This window comes from Daucus carota, chromosome 3 (assembly GCF_001625215.2).
Source record: "Daucus carota subsp. sativus chromosome 3, DH1 v3.0, whole genome shotgun sequence".
NCBI classification, from domain to species: domain Eukaryota; kingdom Viridiplantae; phylum Streptophyta; class Magnoliopsida; order Apiales; family Apiaceae; genus Daucus; species Daucus carota.
The window spans coordinates 54,803,569-54,826,184 of NC_030383.2; the positions used below are offsets into that span (position 1 = coordinate 54,803,569).

Genomic DNA, 22,616 nt, shown 5'->3' on the forward strand with positions numbered 1-22,616 from the left:
AAATCAAACCCGAGTTTGACTCAGAGTACTCGGAGTCAAACGGAATTTTGACCGATTTCATACAAAATCATTTTTGCATGCGAGTACTCGGAACTCGGATCGGACAAGGGGTTAAAAACGAGTACTCGGATGAGTACTTGGTCGGGTTTACCAATTTTTAAAACACTGGATTTATATGCTTTTAGAATTAAAATTGGTTGGTAATATTTGATTTGGATTTGAAAAAGAAATCATAAACATGTAAAAAACTGAATTTATTTTGGATTAGGAAAAGAATTTATTTCTTCATCAATGATGCGGCAGAAAATTATGATTGGATGGTTGATGTATATACAGGGGTCTCATTATTATTAGAATAAATGCGGTTAGTCAGAATCTGACACATCATTTAAGAAAAAAATTTATGATAATTTTTTGGGTACGTAGCATTTTTCAATATAATAAGTGTGCTTAGTTTGTGATTAGTCGATTGCTTTAACAGGCGGATGTTTGATTTAATGTTGGAAGAGTTCTGTGAGCATCTCCAATGGCGTTGATTATAACCGTTGGCTATAAGATATTATGTAAATTTTGCTGAACCTGCAAGACATTGTGTTTCAATGGTATTGGCTTTATTGGTTAGTTATAATTTAAAAATAGTATGTTATTAACATTTTAGATTGTTAAAATAGAATATATCAGTTCAATATGGTAATAAATGATGTGTAATATTTCTATAAATTTCTTACAGACTTGTAGAGGTTCGACAAATATGGTCATCCATAGGAGGTTGGCTAAATTATAGACAATAGATCAGTATGGTTGGAGTGACATTTTTTCACGTGGTTGACTATATTTTTTAATTTGGTATGACAACTCATATTTTAGTTAAGGGATTCCTATGTTTGGAGATGCTATAAGGTTTATGCCACGTGTTCCTAAAACACTTGAGTAAGTCTCCTGTTTATATTTATAGAACAATAAATAATTGTGTGATGTTTAGTTAGTTCACCGTGTGTGGGCCTGTGGGGATACTAATATGATTTTTATGTGATAATTTTGGGCACAAGTTATTAATATCAAGATTTTGTCCAGGGGAAAACCGCTACTCCCTCCTTCCCACCCTCCCATTTCTTATCAAATGGGTTGGACACGGAGATTAAGAAATATGTATAAAGTAGTGAAAAAGAGAGGAAAAGTGGGTGAAGTGGTGAGACCCATTGATTTTTATTGTATAAAAAGAAGATAGTGGAGTAAAAGTAGTGTGAAAAGGAAAGAAAAGTAGAGAAGTGGTGAGACCTATTAACTATTTTTGGTAAGTTTTGAAATGTAAAGAATTGGATGGGACATCCCAAAAAGGATAGTGTAAAGAAATGGGTGGGACGGAGGGAGTATTAGTTATTTCAATTGTCTGCTAAACACAATTTAAACTAATTAGCTTAGCATAATTATGTCTGGTGATAATCTTGCCTTAGTGATGTCAGGCTCATGAATATTGACGCCAAAGTAGGGTTCATGTCACAGCGGCACGGGCATGCCAGATTGGGCATGCCAGACTGGGCATGCCCTAGGCATGCCTTTTGTCCATTTGACATGCTTTTTTACTAATTTTTTATATAAATAATAAAATTTATATAAATATTATATCTTATAAATATTGAAAATTTTAAATATAGTCCAACTTCATAGTTAAATATTAGATAAACTACTAATATAAGTTAGTATTGTACTAAGTTCGGTTCTTAATATTTACTAACTTTTGTTATATTTGTAAGTGCACTTTAGTATCAATCCTGTAATGATGCAACAGTTTTTGCTATATTTAATGGAAAATGGCATGCCATTTGGGCATGCCTTTTTGTAAAATACATGCCTATAGGCATGCCAGTGAGAACTGCCGTGACATGTACCCTACGCCAAAGACCATAGGGGAAAACCGGAGTTGGCAACCGTTTTGTTTCGTATCCTTTCGTTTCATCTATTTTCGTGTTTCGTTTACTCAAAGGTGAATCCGTATCCGCCCATTATTCGTGTACTTTAATCTGAAACCCGTATGCGATTCGAATCGTTTGGTGTATTTTTCGTGTACTTTTCGTGTACATTATATATAAAAATTTTAATAAAATTTTAATCAAAAAATAGCTTTAATATGTATATTTTCCTGCATAATTTTACTAAATATGAATGATATATTTATGCTTGCATATAATTCTCTACAATTTGTTAATATATCTATAAGTAGATATAGAATCAAGTTGTATGGAGTCCCCATTTCATTGGAGTCTTTGAGTCCACATATTTTCCGCAAGTAAATATAGCTTTAAATATCTTGTAAAGCGTGTTATTTTGCAAAAACATGTTTCACAAATATCATTACTTCAACCAAATTGTACGAATCTCATAAATTTACACGTGTGATATGTATGTTATACAACATGAACATGTATGTTCTACAAACTAAACATGTTTTATAAAATAATATATCTTACTATGTTCTATTTATAAAATTTATAAAAATATATACGATCCGCAAGATTTTCAATTAAAGAGTGATGTTTGTAGAATATCATTAGAAGCACATGAAAGACATAAAAGTACACGAACTAAATAAATAAATATAATTTTAAAATTATATAATATTTATTTTATATTTCTCAATCAAAATTTTAAATTATACATTCTATTTACATTAACGATGTGTCTAAAGTTGGAGTTATTTAAAATATAAGAGTAAAAAACAAATTTATTAAGTGAAATTTATATACCTTCTTGCACAAACGTGTATTAAAATATTTTTGTGTACATTAGTCCCAGATCGTTCTTAGTATAAAGAAGGCATACAAAATTTATAATATTATATATATAACATGTATAATTCATGTTGATAAAAAATAAAATAGTATAATGTGAGGTGATGAATTTATTTAGCAAAAACACGTCATAAACCGGTGATGTGTATACCAACGCCGTGTTATCTGTAGGAACAATCGGACCTTGGCCTGCGTTTTATGATACTAATTAAAAGTTCGAAAAAAATATTAACCTTAATCGCTATGGCGCAAGCGATTCAAATCCACGTCTTCTACTGTATTCACTGATTCTCTTTGGACGAAGTGTGGCCTTCGATCTCCCAAGGTGTGCCTCTCCTTAAAGCTCTGAAAACTTAAAACCCTAGCTGGCTCCTTGAGAAAAACGTCTGCCTCTCTCAAACTCTAGGAAGAATTCGTTTTGGTGTATCTTTCAGCTTTAGGAGAATGAGAATATATATAGGCTACCGTAGAGATCATGGACCATTAGGTCAGGCCTTCCAATGACATTCCGGGCTAGGCCCAATGTCATTAAATATTAATTCAATCCACTAAAGAATTAATATTTGCACTACCTTTCCTAATTCCGTAAATTAATTATTTAATTCGGCTCCCATATTAATTGCTTATAAATTCCCCATGTTTAAGATATTGCATGTCCATTAATTAAATTAATTTCTGACAATTAATTTAATCAATATCTTTTATCCTTGATCATCCACTCAACCTTATAATTATGCAAGAACAAATCTGCCTGCAGGACTAAAGCATAATTATCTTCATGAGCTTTCAAGAGGACATCATCACCCGAATATATTTTTCGGACACGGTTTCATTTTATAGTTAATATCCCACTATGTATATAATGTCGTTGCCCAATACATAAATTCGTAATTTAAAATAAATTACTTAACTTATGAGTCAAGACATGTGCATTAAATATAAGTGTCAATCACTATATCCAGATTAAGTACCTAAGTAATAATAACATCATGGAATCTTAGTTTTTTATTGTCAGAATAAAAGAAACAATTATTCTACTATTTTGATCCCGTTCAATATACACAAAGTATATAAGTATTATTCAATAGTCAAGATTATCTATTTCCAAATGATACTTCAGTCGTTCCAATGGTTTGTCTAACACAATTTAGATTGTGAACCTTTATTATATTATATAAGGAATTTGACAATCTAATCTTCTGCTATCCCATTTGATACTAGATTGTCTACAATATATAATATACAGACAATGTGAAAACATGCATTCAAGATTCTCAAATAATTGTTATATACTTCAAACAAATATTTCAGTATAACCCTAACATTATCTTCATCTCTAATTTCATGATTATCTTCAGTTTTATTATTAAAATGGGAGTTCTTGCAAAAATACAAAGTAAAACATGAAAATATATGAGCTGATTACGTGAAGCGGTGAATGGTACATCTTGTAGCGTTCTAAACCGAAAAACCTAACAATACATGATAAAACGTTTTAATGTGTAATGTTTTATCGACGCAATTATGCAACAATATTTAATTATTTAATAATTATTCTATTCGAAAATAAATACACTATATGAACTTTGAGCTGGACTACTTTAACCATCTGGGATATAATACATTAATAATAGAATTTATTGTTAAATGTATAATATATAAGGGAAAAAAAGAGACATTTCATGCTTTAAAGGAACTCTTAATATATCATCCCCACACAATTATATTTATCTACAACTTCGAAGTTAGAGCTATTATCAACTTACTGAATTATTTCAAACGTAAATAATTTTTCGATACTAAAATTATAGGGAGAGAGTGATGAACATACTCTCATATGTCATTTGAAAAACTGTCACAATTTTTTGAAATTTAAAATATAGAGGAACAAGAAGATAGTTGCATTATAACGTAGATTTACTTCTAGGTTTCCTTTCATCAATTCCATATAAAACAATAAGCAACGTTTATATCAAGAGAATAACAATCACAAGCGTACCTCTTTATGCTCAATTTTTTTGACCAAGAGGCACGATACTTTGCCTTCCAGTTAATCGTGTTGGTCTCATTTCAGGATATGCGTATGAGAAACCTTTGAGAAAAGCACCAGAATATGCCTCAACTTCAGTCAGCCCACTCTGACCAATGTTTCCTTAGAATGCGTATAATTACCGCCGGAGGGACATTCTGGCAGTAAAAATGACATATGAAACCTCCATATATACTGTCAAACACATATTGTATCTCCTAATTTACTATATACCTGTGTTAATGTTGTATTTTACAACGAAAACATATGAGCACCGTCGGAGGGACACATGAAAGTGTCTGACACCATTAAAGGGACATTCCGGCAGTAAAAATGACACATATATGAAACATCTATATGTACTGTCAAACACATATTGCATCTCCTAGTTTACTATATTCAAGTGTTCATGTTGCATTTGAGTGCTATACTAGTTTGTGCATTATGCCCTCCAAATTCTAAACACAACAAAAAAATATTTCATAGCAATTGTTTGTTATGGGAACCGGTTGTCGCAAGTTAGGTCTTTTGTTAGGTCCTATAAACTCACTATATAAACAGATATAGTGAACACAATCAATAACACAATTGGACAATATAAGAGATTGAAAGCAGTAAACTCTTATTCACAAAGCTTAGTAGGTTACAAAAACTCTCTCAGTGATTTATATATTATCACTAAGAGCTGCTAGGGTTCTTAACAATGTACTCGATAACTCAACTCATATAGAGTAACCCTAATCTGTGTTTATATAGACACAGTTACAAAATCAATCTCTGATTTGATATCCTATAAATCTGCTATGAATTCTATCAATCAAAGATTGCTCCAGTTTTCTGTTTAGTTTCCATAGTCAGCAAATCACTCCTCAGCTTCTATCCTTCCTTGAAGTATATCCGCTTCTGAGCTCTTTCCACGTGTAAACTCTGTCGAGTCTTGACTATGTAAACTCTGATCAGACTTTATTTAAACTCTGTCAGACTTTACTAAACTCTGATCAGCTTCCAGTTTAAACTCTGATGATTCCTGTTCTAAAACAAACCTTAAGAACATCAGTAATCATCAATTATATCTAACAATCTCCCCCAACTTGTGCATAAATAAATTATGTGCAAGTTAACAGATAATTGATGATGTCAAAACATTTAAGTCAAATGCAACAGAGTTTAACTATATAACAGAAAACTTTTAAAACTTACAGATACTTTATTCCTTAGCTGCATAGACACCATTTGCTGTCTTTAGATACTCTCTGAGGAGTTCTTTTTCAGCATCATCAAGCACTGTAATCATTTGTCTCTTGATCTCTCTCAACTCTGGATCTGAAACTCCAGTTTGATAAATTGCAGCTCTGAGATCATAAATCTTGTTCTTCTTCAAGTCCCTATCCAGCCTGATATTGTAAGCTTTATCAGACTCTTCATTAAATGCAAGAGTTCTGATTCCACCTATTGTTTCAATCTTTGCTGAATTTTTCTTCATCTCCACCAGCTGTCCTTTATGATTGAGGTATTTAGGAATGAAAGGTCCAGCATTTTTGTTTCCTGTAATCCCCATCTTCCTTCTGATTTGATCTTTTAGCAGGCTGGAGATGTGTTGTCCTGACTTGTTCTTCACTTGAAATATGTATGATACATATCTCAATTCTTCCCAGTGTTTAGCATATAGATCTGCTTCAAGCACTCTAAACACTGTTCCATCAGACATGAAGTAGATAAGGATATTATCTCCTCTGTCATTCTTTACCAACTGGACTGAATCAAGTTTATCCATTTTGTCTTGCAATACTCCAGTCTTGGGAGCACAGAGAGATGAGGGGTCATCTGGTCTTGATCCTATACTCTGATCAAATTTTTCATACTTGGATCCCAGCCCTCCTTTATCTCTTCCTACCTTTTGATGAGAAAATGGTTTAATTGAGCCTTTTTCAAAACTTATTTCAGTCATCAGAGTAGGCTTTGCAAATCCAGCCAGTGGAGTAGTTGTTGGTTTGAACACAGCTTGAGCTTTGTCAGAGACTGTGTCTTTCTTTGCTTCCTTATTGACTTGAGCTGTGTCAGAGGTCAATCTTTCTTCTTGAGGTTCTGCAACATGAGCTTTGTCAGAGATTGCAGCTTCTGTTTTCCTTTCCCTCACAACTTGATCCTTGTCAGAGGTTGTAGGCTTCTTCTTTTCCCATCCTTTTTCCAGATGTTCATCTACTTTGTTTTTACCCTTGGAGGTGTATTCATCTTCAGAGTATACCTTCTTGATTGGTAAACTCTGATCAGCAACAGTAGCTTCTTTGATCAGTATTCCTTTTTCTTTTGGCTTGGTAGTTGACTTTGCAGGCTTTTGGATTTTTCCTGACTTTATTGCTTCAGCATATTCTTTCTTTAGTTCTTCTTCTTCTGCAGCAATCAACTCCAAATCCAAATTTGCTTCTGGATTTTCTTGTTCAAAAATCAATCTAGCAAGCTCTTCATCAGTCATGGGTTTGTCTGATCCAGTCACTGGTCTTTGCTTAGATCCAGATGTGATGTTGTGAGTTGGACCAGACTTTGTGCTTTGCTTAGATTGTTTCTGACTGTCAGAGTTTGAAACTCTTCCACCAGTCCCTGCTTGAAATCTTTTGTGCTTTGTAAAATCATCAGCATCATCATCATCATCCTTTTTCTTCCTTTTCAGAGGTTGAGTAGTAGACTTGCATTTGATTTGAGCTACTCTCTCCCCCTTTTTGACATCATCCTCATCAGGAATCAGAATGGATGTGATCAGAGAAAGTGAAGTTTGGATAGCTTCAAGCTGTTTGGACATCTTTTCTTGATTGGATTCAATCAAGGTCATCCTTTGGTTAAGAGATTCATTTGTAGTGACCAGCTTCTGTACACTTTCTTTCATAGGATTGATGGTCCTTTTCTTTTCCAGTTCATTTGTCTCCTTGACTTTTGCCATCTCTGTTCTTAGACCATCTATTGATTTAGATGTCTGGGCATGAGCAGGATGAAATGTCTTCAGATATAGAATTGTGCCCTTGAGGCTTGACATAACATCAGAGTTTGTAATTCTCTTCTCTGCCATAGCTAAGAACTCTTCAGCTTTAGGTGTTTCCAAGGAGTGCTGGTGACTCAACCAGAGTTTATCCCAGACTTCATTTGGTGGATCAACCTGAAGATCCCTTGGGAGTGGCTCAGAGGCTGTATTCAGAGTTTGTAGCCTTGCATTGAACTGGCTAGTAGACTCCCATTTCTGTTGTGTCAAAGGGATTTCAGCATTGTCATCCTTGTCAGTATCTGAACTGGTATCATCCTCAGGATCAGAGTTTGCTTTTTCATCTGCAGGAACAGGATCTGCAACTTTCTCCACATTATCCTGAGCAGATTTTCCTTTATCTTCAGACTGTGACTTGATGGGCTCTTCACCAGTCTGAGCAAGAGTTTGTAACGCTTCCACAGCTACTTTGTCAGTTTCATCAACTACATCAGACCTGTAGTTCTCTGGAGCTGTATCATGAACAATGGCATCCTCTGGAATTTTCATTGGAGATTGAGGAATTTGACCATGATCAGATAGTGGAGTTTGACAATCAGACTGAGTTGCTCCAGCTTCAGCAGTAACTGGTTCATCACACCTGATCTCTTCATCTACTACAGATGCTGTAGGAGATGCTTTAGGAGATGTTGTAGGAGATAATGGTGTGGCATCAGTGATAGGAACAGCTTGAAGAGGTTCCACCATCAGAGCTTGAGAAGGATCAACAGGAATTGGTCTTGATGGTGTTTGCTCTTCTTGGATAGTGAAATCAGTAATTTCAGATTCTGGAATCTTGGCTCTCTTTGGCTTGTGTGCCCTTCTTTTGAATCTAGCTGGTTTTTGTTGAGGACTAGACTGAGCAGGTTCATTGGTTGTTGTAGGTGTAGGTTCAGAGTTTACATATTGTGCAGGTTCAAGATCATCAAAGTCATATGCTGCAACAAGCCTTCTTCTTTTCTTCTGCTTTGGAGGAGAAGCAGCTTCAGAGTTTACTGGGACATCAGAGTTTGTCTGTAGAACTTGTGTATCGACAGAGGTTCTGGTTTTTGTTGTAGAGGGTTGGTCATCAGACTTTATTGATTTGGATGGTTTTGTAGTTGATGATCTGGGTTTTCTGGTGACTGTGGGAGAGGTAGGATGTTGTGGTTGAGATTGTTGAGGCTGTGGTTGTGGTTCCTGAGGAAGATTCAGCCTTGCCCTGAATGGAGCTGGGATTTGCAGAGGCCTGAGAACTGGTCTCTTCTCATCTTTAGATATGAGATCCTTAAAAGCCCTTTTATGAAGTTTAAAAGGTTTGATCTCATCTGCAGCATCAAAATCTACTTCTCCAACAGTGGCATTAAACAACAATTGACAAAATCTTGAGAAATAAATGACTTTTCTGTTCTCAAGCATTCTTTCACCAATATTTCTAAGAACTAATCTACCAAAATCAAAAGCAGTAGAATAGATCAGAGAATACCCGATTTGGAGCATGTCCATTGGAATAGCATCCCAGTTGGTAGATTTCTTCTGGAAAGCTCTAGTAATGCAATCAAAGAAAAAGCTCCACTCCTTATTGAGCCATGGACGCTTCAGCTGACCCAGTTTATCCAGAGATTCGTAGTACCCCAAATCAAGCATCATTGTTCTGAGATTTGCATCTCCATTTGTAATGTATGCAGGATGTTCTGGCAAGTTGAGTGCCTGACGGACTGTTGCTGGAGTAACTGCATACTCCTCCCCATCATAGGAAAACACAATTGATGGTGATCCATTTGCACCACCATTGTCATATGTACCCGTCCTCCAAAAGCTGATGATTTGGCTTCCTGAAAGTCTTGCAGGAGCGGTGAGAGCGGTACCGATGACACTCTGTGCCAAGAATCGCTGAAAGGGATGATAATCCCTTGGGGCTTCAGCAGTGTCAAGGATGGCTGCATAGTTATTAGGAACGAATTCAACACCTGCCAAGATAAAAGCTGTAGTTGCCATTAGAACAGAGATTATGAGAAGAAGATGTTTGAGGAAGTGTGTAGACGAAGGTTTGAATTTGCAGAGAACAGAGTGTAAGAGTGTTGGTTAGAAAGTGAAAGTAGAGAGTAAGTGTAAAATTGAATAATAAGCAATAAAATCTGATCTGAAAAACTCTTCAGATTTTGTTGAACTGAGTACGCATGGGCTTTTTGTTCAATTAGACACCTGTCAAAATGTAACTGGTAGATGAATGTTAGTGGGATAGAGAAACGAGAGTAATCATCATGAGTGCAGTAAAACATGCGCAGTAATAAATGCTGATTACACGTTCTCCTATTAAAATGTTGTGCATGTAAACCCACTAATAATACATCCGTTTGAAACATATTCTCTTCACATTCTCTGAATATTTGAAATAAAAATCAAGATCAAATCTCTCGAATTTTAAACTCTGAGATTTAAGTCAAAGAAAATAAATTTCTGCAAACCTCAGAATAAAGACATAATTTTCAGAATATTCATCAATAAATCAGAGTTTGTTCTAAAATCCATAGCTCAATAATGTGCCTGTGAAATGTGTGTGTGGTCATGTTAAATCAGAGAATATAAAATTTCACAATTTCGTAATTATAAGGTAGACAAAAATAATTTATGCAAACTCTCAAAATTTAGACTGAGACATACTCTGATGATTCAGATAAAATAATATAACCCCCTTTTTTTTTTTTTTTTTTTTTTTTTTTTTTTTCATTTCATTTCAAGGACGCTTCTCAGTGTAAGTGAGGCACGACCTTTAAATATACTATTGCATTAGTGTTTCTCCAGTAATCAGAGATTGTGACTGGTCACCATAGATTATAAAATCTTAGCAATTACTTAATACCAGCAAATGTTTGGTTCTTCCCAGTCACTGTCATATTAACATCTAAGATCTCAAAGGAGTACCATGCTTATTTTTCAGGGGGGGTTTTGTCTCAGGTAAAAAAAAAACATCAGAGTTTATAATCACTGTCTAGTAGATGAGAGAAAATTTAAATTAATCAGTCTCACTTATAATTAAGATATGTGAAGTAGTAGAGTCTCAATGATATCAGCATGCAGAGTGTGAACTAGTGTAGCACAAAATTGAGATCAGGATTAAGGAACTTAGCTGAGATTCATGATTACTCATTCAGAACATGCTTCATGGTATCTTCATAGGTGATTTGTCTCAGAGAAGATAAAAATGAGATCACTTATCAAGATTCAGAGTTTTATAAGCATCAGAGAATATTATCAGAGAATATTATCAGAGAATGTTATCAGAGTAAAGCAAACAGAGTATATTATCAGAGAATGTTATCAGATTTTATCAATCAGAGTATATCATGGCAGATGTGTGAGTAATACATATGGTAAATTTGACAAGTTAAATTTTAAAGATCTAACCAATATGTTTACTCAGTTCCTGATATCATTCCTAGCTCATTCACCAGCCTAGTAAAAGTTGCTTCACTTAATGGCTTGGTGAAAATGTCTGCTAGCTGCTGTTCAGTAGGAACAAAGTGAAGTTCAATGGTTCCTTCCTCCACATGCTCCCTTATAAAATGATATCTTATACTGATGTGCTTTGTCAGAGAATGTTGAACTGGATTTCCTGTCATAGCAATAGCACTTTGGTTATCACAATAAATAGGAATTTTAGAGAAGGATAACCCATAGTCCAACAGTTGATTCTTCATCCAAAGAATTTGAGCACAACAGCTGCCTGCAGCAATATACTCTGATTCTGCTGTTGATGTTGAGATGGACTTCTGCTTCTTACTGTACCAAGAAACTAGTCTTCCACCCAGAAATTGACAACTCCCACTTGTGCTTTTCCTGTCAATTTTGCAACCTGCAAAATCTGCATCAGAGTATCCAATAAGACTAAAATCTGATTCTCTAGGGTACCATAGTCCCAATGATGTGGTTCCCTTGAGATATCTGAATATCCTCTTTACTGCAATCAGATGAGGTTCTCTTGGATCTGCCTGAAATCTTGCACATAGACATGTGGCATACATAATGTCTGGTCTACTTGCAGTTAAATAAAGCAATGATCCAATCATTCCTCTATAGTTTGTGATATTCACTGATGCACCAGTATCTTTGTCTAGTTTGGTTGCTGTTGCCATAGGAGTAGTTGCAGCAGAACTGTCTTGCATACCAAATTTCTTTAAAAGATTTCTGGTATACTTGGCTTGATTTATAAAAATCCCATCTTCAGTCTGTTCAACTTGTAAGCCCAGAAAATAACTGAGTTCCCCCATCATGCTCATTTGGTACCTAGACTGCATGAGCTTGGCAAATCTTTGACAGAGTTTAGCATTAGTGGAGCCAAAAATAATGTCATCAACATAGATTTGAACTAAAAGCAGATCATTATCATGATTCAAATAAAACAGAGTTTTATCTATGGTACCTCTAGTAAATCCACTTTCAAGAAGAAATTGAGCTAGAGTTTCATACCATGCCCTTGGAGCCTGCTTTAGTCCATAAAGTGCTTTGTCCAACCTGTAGACATAGTCTGGATGTTTTGGATCCACAAAACCTGGAGGTTGTTCAACATATACCTCTTCATCCAGTTTTCCATTTAGAAAAGCACTTTTGACATCCATCTGAAATACTTTGAATTTCTTGTGTGCAGCATAGGCCAGAAAGATTCTAATTGCCTCCAATCTTGCAACTGGAGCAAATGTCTCATCATAATCAATACCTTCCTGTTGTGAATACCCTTTTGCCACAAGCCTTGCTTTATTCCTTGTAATGACACCCTCACTGTCAGTTTTGTTTCTGAACACCCATTTTGCACCAACTATGGATCTGTCTTTAGGTCTTGGTACTAGGGTCCAGACTTTATTTCTTTCAAATTCATTTAACTCTTCTTGCATTGCTTGAATCCAATCAGGATCTTGAAGAGCTTCCTCCACCTTTTTGGGTTCTGTTTGTGACAGAAAGCAATGATGTAAACACTCATTGGCTGTAGCTGTCCTTGTTTGTACACCTGCTTCTGGATTTCCAATAATCAAATCAGGTGTATGAGATTTTGTCCACTTCCTTGCATGTGGAAGTTGACCATTTTCATCATTGGATCCTCCCCCTTGATCCATGCTCTCCTGATTCTGCTGATTATTCTCTGTAGCTCCCCCTGCAATTGTGCTATCAGAGTTTGAATCAATATTCTCTGATGAGTTTGAGTTAGCATTCTCTGATGAGTCTTGAGTAGAGTCTGAAACATTCTGATGCTCCCCCTCAGCAAGTGCTTCATCATCATGAACTTGTGAATTTTCACCAGAGTTTGCTGTGTTTTGTTCACAGTCAGAGTTTGACTGTTCATCAGAGTTTGTTGAATCAGAGAATATTTCTTCATTTTCAAAATGCAGTTCTTCATGATCATCCATATCTGTTAGACCCATTATTCTTTTGTCATCAAATGACACATGTATGGATTCCATGATCACCTTGGTTCTCAGATTATAGACTCTGAAGGCCTTTGTTATGATAGGATAACCTACAAAAATGCCTTCATCAGCTTTTAAATCAAACTTGGTAAGCTGTTCTGGATGAGTCTTCAATACAAAGCATTTGCACCCAAATATGTGAAAGTACTTCAGATTTGGCTTCTTTTTCTTCACCATCTCATATGGGGTCTTGCCATGCTTATTAATCAAGGTTGCATTTTGAGTGAAACATGCTGTTTGAACAGCTTCTGCCCAGAAATAAGTAGGCAATTTAGCCTCATCAAGCATAGTTCTGGCAGCTTCTATAAGAGTTCTATTTTTCCTTTCAACTACACCATTTTGCTGTGGTGTACCAGGTGCAGAGAACTGTTGTACTACACCTCTTTCTTTGCAGAACTCTTCCATTGTTGAATTTCTAAACTCAGTTCCATTATCACTTCTAATGATTTTCACTTTGTCTTCAGATTCATGATCCAGTTGTGTCACATGATCCATCAGATGCAAGGCTGTTTCATCTTTAGAGTGAAGAAAATATACCCAAGTGTATCTAGTATACTCATCAACAATGACAAGAGCATATTTCTTCCTTGCAATGGATGGTACATTGACTGGTCCAAATAGATCAACATGTAGAAGATGATATGGTTTGTTTATTGAGAATTCAGTCTTACTCTTGAAAGATGTCTTTCTCTGCTTGGCTTTTTGACATGAATCACACAATCCATCAGATGTCAGTAGTGATTCAGGGAGTCCTCTCACAAGCTTTTTCTTTATAAGCTCATTTATGGAATTGAAATTTAGATGTGAAAGCTTCTTGTGCCATTTCCAACTTTCTTCTGCAGAGATCCTTGTAGACAAGCAAATTGCTTTTCCTTCAGAGTTTGTAGGCAAGTGGATTTCATAAATATTCCCATGTCTGTGAGCAGTTACTGCCACTTTGCCTGTTGACTTGCTTACTATCTCACTGTGTTCTTCATAGAAATCAACATGATATCCTCTGTCACAGATCTGACTGACAGAGAGTAAATTGTGTTTCAGCCCTTGAACAAGAGCTACATTTGATATGATGACATTTCCAAGATTGATGTTGCCATATCCCAGAGTCCTTCCTATGTTGCCATCTCCATAAGAAACACTTGGGCCAGCCTTCTCCACAAACTCTGACAGCAGGGTCTTATTTCCAGTCATGTGTCCTGAACATCCACTGTCCAAGACTAGGATATTCTTCCTGTTGCCCTGCAATCACAAAGACCACTAGTTGTTAGTTTTAAGGACCCAGACTTGCTTGGATCCCTTGGCCTTATTAAGTTTGTTAGCTTTTGCAGCGGTATTATTATCAGAGTTTGAGCTAACAGACTTTGCAACAGAGTTTGTACTGGAAACAGAGTTTGTACTTGCAGAGTTTTTATTAACCTTTAAAGAAGGTTTCAATTGATAATAATCATAATACAGGCTATGATATTCTTTGCAAGTATAAATAGAATGCCATAAACTACCACAATGAAAACATGGATCTTGTGGTTTATATCTAATACTACTTTTTCTAACTCCAGACTTTGTAGGTAAAGAGTTAATGTCCTTGTTCTTCCTGCAAAAATTAGCAAGATGATTAGTATTACCACAGTTATGGCATGTCTTCCTAGGTGCATTTGGAACAGGCATGTAGTTGTTACTCTTGTCTATGCCAATTTTGCCATTTCTATTTTTCCTAGGCTCCTTGTTTCTGTCATCAGACTTTACCTCTTTAAGCTTATGTTTAAGCTGTTTCTGAGTCATCAGTCCTATGTTAACCTGTTTGGGCTTTTCAGATTTTAAATTGTTGTTAATCTCTGATTTTGGTCTACATTGTTTAGTCTTAGAGGATTCAACAACAAATTTAACAGGTTTAACCTTAGGTTTTTGAGTTTTAACAAACTCTGTTTTTGATGACTCAGCTTCTGAGTTATCAGTGTAACCTAGTCCCTTCTTCCAGTTTCCACTACCTAAGATATCCTGAGTAGTTTTGCCTGAATTAGTCCATGTTTTAATGATCTCTCTTTCCTTGGCAAGTTCTGATTGAAGAGATGCATACCTCTTTGATAATTCATCTTTGACAATGACAGCATCATCTCTTTCTTTTTGAACTTCCAACATTTGAACTAATTCTTTTTCTAGAAAATCATTTCTTTTCTTTACACTCAGAGTTTCAGATTTTAATCTTTCATTCTCTAAAGTCTGATCTCTAAAACTGATATGTAAAGTTTTAAGAAACAATCTTAACTCAGTTATATCTTCAGTATCAAAGGCAAGAGTAGAGTGAGGTACCTTAGCAGGAGATTCAGTGTTTGCCATTAGAGCATAATTGACTTCTTCTTCTGAATCAGATGTATCTGTCCAGTTTCCTTTCTTGGTGATAAAGGCTTTTTCTTTTTCCTTCTTGGCTTTCTTGCATTCAGATGCAAAGTGTCCCTTTTCACCACAGTTGAAACAGGTATACTTGTCAGCTTTTCCAGCTTTTCCTTCTTTGCCCTCATTCTTCTTAAAGTTTTTCTTGTCATAAACTCTGTCAGAGTTTCTGTCTTTCTTTGAAAAACTTTTGCCTTTGTTGAACTTTTTGTAGGCCAACTTCTTGAAGCTCTTCACCATCAATGCTGCTAACTGCATCATCTCATCATCACTTTCTTCAGAGTCTGAGGGAACATCAGAGTTTGAGTCATCAGAGTTTGATGTCTCAATGTCAGACTTTGTGACATGAGCTTTTCCCTTGCTCTTAGCAGCTTCCTCTTGAACTTTCAGAGCAACAGACTTTGATTTTCCTCCATGTCGTTTGCTCCTCTGTTCCATCTCAAGTTCATGAGTCTTCAGTCTTCCATAAACATCATCAAGAGACATTTCTCCAAGATCAAGATTGTCTCTTATTGTAGTGACTTTCAAATCCCATTTTTCAGGAAGAGCTAGAAGGAATTTGAGGTTTGAGTCTTCAAGATCATATTCCTTGTCCACCAGAGATAAGTCATTCAGCAGTTTGACAAATCTGTCATACAGATCTGTCAGGGACTCACCAGATTTTGAGTCAAAGTGCTCATACTCCTGTGTAAGGATTGTTTTTCTGTTTTTCTTAATGGCCTGAGTTCCTTGACATCTGGTTTCCAGAGCATCCCAGATTTGTTTAGCAGTTTTGCACCCAATCACCCTATTAGACATTGCATTATCAAGGGCACTATGCAACAGATGCTTCACCTTTGCATCTTTACTGATAGATGAGATGTCCTCTGGAGTATAATCTTTCTTTTCTTTTGGAACCATCTTTTGAGGTTCATCTGCAATCCCAACAGAGAGCTTGGTGGGCATATGTGGTCCATCATAAATCCGGTCAAGGTATTCTGGATCAACAGAGTCTAAGAATATGATCATTCTTTCTTTCCAGACTGGATATTCAGATGCCTTAAGGGTTGGGACTCTAAAGGATGAAGCTTGTGATTTTTCAGACATGATTGTGTTTAAGATCTCACTGTAGTAATCTTAACAGAGCTGGCTCTGATACCACTTGTTAGGTCCTATAAACTCACTATATAAACAGATATAGTGAACACAATCAATAACACAATTGGACAATATAAGAGATTGAAAGCAGTAAACTCTTATTCACAAAGCTTAGTAGGTTACAAAAACTCTCTCAGTGATTTATATATTATCACTAAGAGCTGCTAGGGTTCTTAACAATGTACTCGATAACTCAACTCATATAGAGTAACCCTAATCTGTGTTTATATAGACACAGTTACAAAATCAATCTCTGATTTGATATCCTATAAATCTGCTATGAATTCTATCAATCAAAGATTGCTCCAGTTTTCTGTTTAGTTTCCATAGTCAGCAAATCACTCCTCAGCTTCTATCCTTCCTTGAAGTATATCCGCTTCTGAGCTCTTTCCACGTGTAAACTCTGTCGAGTCTTGACTATGTAAACTCTGATCAGACTTTATTTAAACTCTGTCAGACTTTACTAAACTCTGATCAGCTTCCAGTTTAAACTCTGATGATTCCTGTTCTAAAACAAACCTTAAGAACATCAGTAATCATCAATTATATCTAACATCTTTTATGTATATGTATTTCTATTTCACCCAGGGGCGGACCCAAGCTTGGGCTTGGGTTGGCTCTTGCCCGGGTGCCCTATTTTGCTGCTATGAAAATTTTCTTAAAAGCTGGTCTCTTCTGTATTGTTATATCCCTGGTGTAAAAGATTCTGGAACCCAGTTTGATTTCAATCTGTCAATAGAAGCAAAAAAACCACAACTCGTTCTTTGATTTCTCCCGTTGAGCATGTTCTTGGCTCCAGTTTTTACTTTCAAAAGCTGAAATATATTCTTTAGCTGGTACTCCCTTAATCCAAAATAAGTGTCACGCTTTCAGAGAAAAACATACTTCTACACATTATTTCCTCTAAATTTTCTTTTTCTGAAAAAAATAGTGATGTTAAACTTTTATTCAGAAAAAGAAATTTTGAAAAATAATACATTGAAGTATGTGTTTTTTTGCAGCTCAAATTACGAGAAAAGTTAAATTAATTTGTCTAGTTATTTGTTCTGACTATATAAATATACTTCTTATTTATTATATTTTTTATTTATGAAAAACTTTAATTCATAATTTCAATTATCACCTTTGAATTACTATCTTATTTGTGTGGAAGAATATATGATTAAAATAAAAGCTCGGATATTGAAAAAGGTTCTAATCATTCTTATATTGGTAAATGTTAATACTTTTTTCATCATGAATATATGATAATAATTTAAAATTATATTTATTACGTCTTAAAAGTCTTTTTATATAAAATTCTTATTGAAAAGAATGAGCAAAATAATTAAGAAGCAAAATAGTTTAAGGAAGAGTATACTTTTTTTTTTTCAAATTCTTATTAAAACTCATATTCATATAGAAGTGTCTCCAAATGGAGGAGACATGAACTCATTATAGTCATTAAGCACAGGGAGCTCTAGCTATAAGAATTATGATGCTGTACAAAGCTGAATTTCACAGTCCAAGATATTCACTAACATACATGGGGAGGCATATAAATGCATCTAGACCTCTTCCTCTTGTGAATCTTCCATATCAGCATTTCTCTCGGTGAACTACAATTTGTTGCAAGACTAATCTCTATCTCGCTTGGCACATCTCTTCCAAGTGAGCTTGAACGTTTACGCACCTGTGGCTTTGCATGTACCAAGATTGCCTTTTCCACATCTTTTCTCTTCCTACTCAATACGAATGGCCTTAAAACATGGTGAAAACGACAAATGATCGAACTCTTCTCTTCATCTGTAAGAGAAACATTAGGTTGATCTCCAAAGGGAGCACTGAACCACTCCTCAAAATTCTCCACTGAATTGAATATGTTTGGAAAGACAAAATTAAGCAGTGGCCATAACTCCTGCAAATTATTCGGTATTGGCTTCCCGGTCAGCAAAATTCTCCGTCGTATCTTAAATCCTGATTCAACAGTCCTTGCAAGAGCATATTCCCCAGTTTTGAGCTGTTCTCCTTCATCAAAAATCAGGTAGTGCCAGTTAATCTTTTTTAAGTATGATTTATCTTTACTAATCGTGTCATAGTCCGTGACCAATACATTCAGTTTCCTCTTCCTTGAGTGTTCATTCCTCAACAGCTTTCTCTCCTCCATACGTCCATCATAATGAACAGCAACAATGCTAGGGACCCAAATCCTGAATCCAGTCATCCAATTTGATAGTACAGCCTTCGGGGCCACAATCAAGTGTGGTCCAGCCACATTATTGTTCTCCATGAGAAAAGCGATTAGGGAGATGGTTTGGATTGTCTTATCAAACTGCATCTCATATGTCAATATATGTTGTCGAGTATTCTCAAGAGTATCGTTCGCAGGGAAGGACTGATATCAATACCAATTTCAAGCCTTTTATCTCTTGTAATTCAGAAGTGTGGATAAGAATTTGGTGGGTTTTATCTATCAACTAATTAATATAATAAATAATTAAATATATAATATATATGAGAGAAAACAACCCAACAATTAGAGTTCTTCAATGGCTACCATGAATGTTTATGTCTCTTGTTTGCTAAAAACAATCCTTCTAATATTTATAAAATCCTCTCCCAAGGTAAATTATAATGCCTACAATTATCCCTCAAAATCCACTCCCATGGTCAATCAAAGAACACTTATAAACTATTAAGAACCAAAGATTTTAAGTCTCACAATTCTCATATCAATCTCCCGATCTAATACTCAAATTGTGTCCATCATATCATGTACTTGAATTATAACTCCTCTCCCGATTCGTTATAAGTCCTATGAATACAATTATAGGTTCGCGACTCCTATAACTGTGTTAAGCTCTCAATGACAGCTTAACAAATCAAGAGAAAACACAATCCAACTAAACAAACATAATAAGCCAATGAATACTACCCAACTCTTGGATTAAGGGATTAGCTACTCATGATAAGATGAAACAAATATATATTTATACCACAAACCATGAGTTTAAGAATTTAAGTACGAAGAATACAACTTGATGAAAGTGCTTGACGTCTGGATGAATCCCTTCACTCCCTCTTCCAATCTCTCTCACAAGTGTTTCTCTCCCTTCTCTCTCTAAAAAGGCTATCTCTATATTATTCTATATGATACAAGTTAGTTGTCTCTAATCTCTATCAAAACCCTAATATATATAAGAGTTTTCTTAATTTACAAGAAAATAAAATAATATCCTAAAGCGAGTTGGATTCTGATATTGAAATTCCTAAGATTCTGTTCAGGCCTGATTCTGGGCTGATCCAGTTGGATTTTTACATTTGGACCACTTTAAACTTGTAGAAAATTTCAATATCTTCGCGTGGGCTGTTGAATCGTCCAATTCTGATGTCTGAAACTCAAGTTACGGCCCAAACGAGATTTGCTTCGTAGGCTATCCATAAAATCGAATTTCTATCTTATTAAGCCCAAATAAGCTTGATTTAATCCAACTTTAGGAATATTTATTATCCTGCCACTAAACACTTAAAATCAATTAGTAATATCCCGATTATTTACAAAATACTAAAATTATGAGAATAGAATCATATAAAAACATATATAAATATATGCTCTATCAATATACCAATCAGATTGTTATTAAACATGTGCAGCATCCACCGAACCCTTTCCAACTGAAATGCACTGAGTTCACCCTGAAATATAGCTGGCTGCTCTATCATCTGAGCATAGTGTTGACCTTCGAGTATATCACTGGGGTCAGGTTCCTCATCCATCATATCTGCCTCAGGAACATGCCAATCAAGAGGCAATACATCATCCATCATATCTGCCTCAGGAACATGCCAATCAAGAAGCAATACATCATCAGGTGAATCAAGAAATGGGTCTTGCCCATTCCCTCCTAGCTCCTCTAAAAGCGGTAACTGTGGAACCACTCCCGGGCCAGGAAATCGTATCATCACATACTCATAGCACTGAAAGCAGGGGCGGACCCAGGATTTTTTTCCTGCCGGGGCTGGAGTAAAAAAAAATTGCAAGCAACAAAATGTATAAACTAGCTAAAAAAAATCCCTTGTAGTAGCAATTTTTGACACACTTTTTAAGACTACTTTAAAGTATAATAGCTTCATAATACTTTTTTTAAAAAAAATTCTAAATAAATTTTGATATTAAAACTTTTATTCAAAATAAAAAATTTAAAAAACATTATGCAACTACATTTTATAAAAGTTTAGAAATGCGTACAGATAATAAACGTATATAACTCATCGGGACGGAGAGAATAATAACTTAGAAAATCACTTTTTATATGCATAATTTTAAATGCTTTGACATGATAAGAGAGTAGCTATTAAAACATAATGAGGGGTGTAGCTATTAGAAATTTATAAATAAATTTAAAAAATAATCAATATTAAATCTAGAAAAATATATAAAAGCAACGCAGAGGAAGGTTGTTTTGTTTTTTTTAATCTTGTGTACAACTATGTTAAAGAAGCATAGATGATGATGGACCGGGCTAATCGTATTATTATTATATATTATCCGAGCTAGACTTTAACATATATATATAAGTATTAATGGACAGGCTCAAATTCCACCCGGGCTGGGGCCAGCCCCAGCCCCTCTTACTGTCCGCCCATGACTGAAAGTGATGCGGAGTCCACACCACGAAATGTACACTAAAAATTGACTGGTGTAGAGCTGATTATACACAGTCATGTCTTGATCTCGCAAAAGACGTTGTCCCTGTCTGTTAGTTAATGAGACCTCCTGACCCTCCAATACCTCCTGACCCTCCAATACGAATGCGATAAGGCTATGCAAAATTGTGATTTCTATATTTGACAACCACACAACTGGCATAGCCGGCAAGTCCAATAAACACCCCATTTTGGCCATTCTTGTGATGACCTTTTAACACAATCTCATATCTGCACTGATACGTATCTCAGGCACACCTAGCTGATGTCCATACTATAGCTCTCTCCCTCTCTCCCTGACAATACCAAAACCGAAGAACCTAAAACGTTTGAATGTGTAACATTTTACCGTTGCATTTATGCAACAATATTTAATCACTAAATAATTATTCTATTTGAAAATAAATATACGAAATATTAAAGTTAAAATTATATTATTATGTATAATCATCTTTTAGAATTTAACTTGCATTTGAATGAATTAAAACTGTACTTAATCCTAATATAGTTATCAAGTATATTCTACTTAAATGTTTTTTTTTAAAAACAAAATATGTAGGTTAGATAAATTTTTTCTTTTGTGTATAAAATTATATGTTATCAAAATTATACTTATTATATTAATTCATTATTCATATCCATAACATTATTTCTTTTTTAATTTGAATTTATCAATTTATTTAAATACTATTATTTCATGTTTATTTAATATTTATAAAAAATTTAAAATTTGGTATGTAATTATAATCTTAACTCATCTTTTAAATTTATTGGTATTATATTAGAATTTTTAAACTATGTTCAAAAATATATTCATATTCAATTGTAATTGTTTTCAAATTCATCAAAATATTAAATTATTCAAAATTTAATAAAATCTTTTTCCTGAAGTTAATATTATGGATTTGTAATTGTATTTATTAAAAATTTATTTATAATCTTTAAGATTTTACAAATTTTTATCGGGTTCTAAAGAAAATCTAGATTTATAAATTTTTTTATAACTTATTAGAATTTAAATCAAATATACACGGTCAATTAAAATTATAATAAAATTTATTATTGAAAAAATTTAAGATTTTAAAAAATATTCATGATATTGATTGCATATCACAAAATTTTAACATATTTTTCAAACG

The 22,616-nt window shown here is 34.7% G+C and overlaps 1 protein-coding gene across 1 annotated transcript; it reads right to left on the reverse strand.

Annotated features, from left to right (window-relative positions):
* Window positions 1-4,385: 4,385 nt before the first annotated feature.
* On the reverse strand, window positions 4,386-20,733 carry LOC135151576 (uncharacterized). Its single transcript, XM_064090125.1, has 4 exons — window positions 20,437-20,733; window positions 18,317-19,165; window positions 8,016-8,686; window positions 4,386-4,398 (listed from the first exon to the last, which is right to left on the reverse strand). The coding sequence occupies exons 1-4, from the start codon at window positions 20,731-20,733 to the stop codon at window positions 4,386-4,388; spliced, it is 1,830 nt and encodes a 609-aa protein (XP_063946195.1).
* Window positions 20,734-22,616: the final 1,883 nt, after the last annotated feature.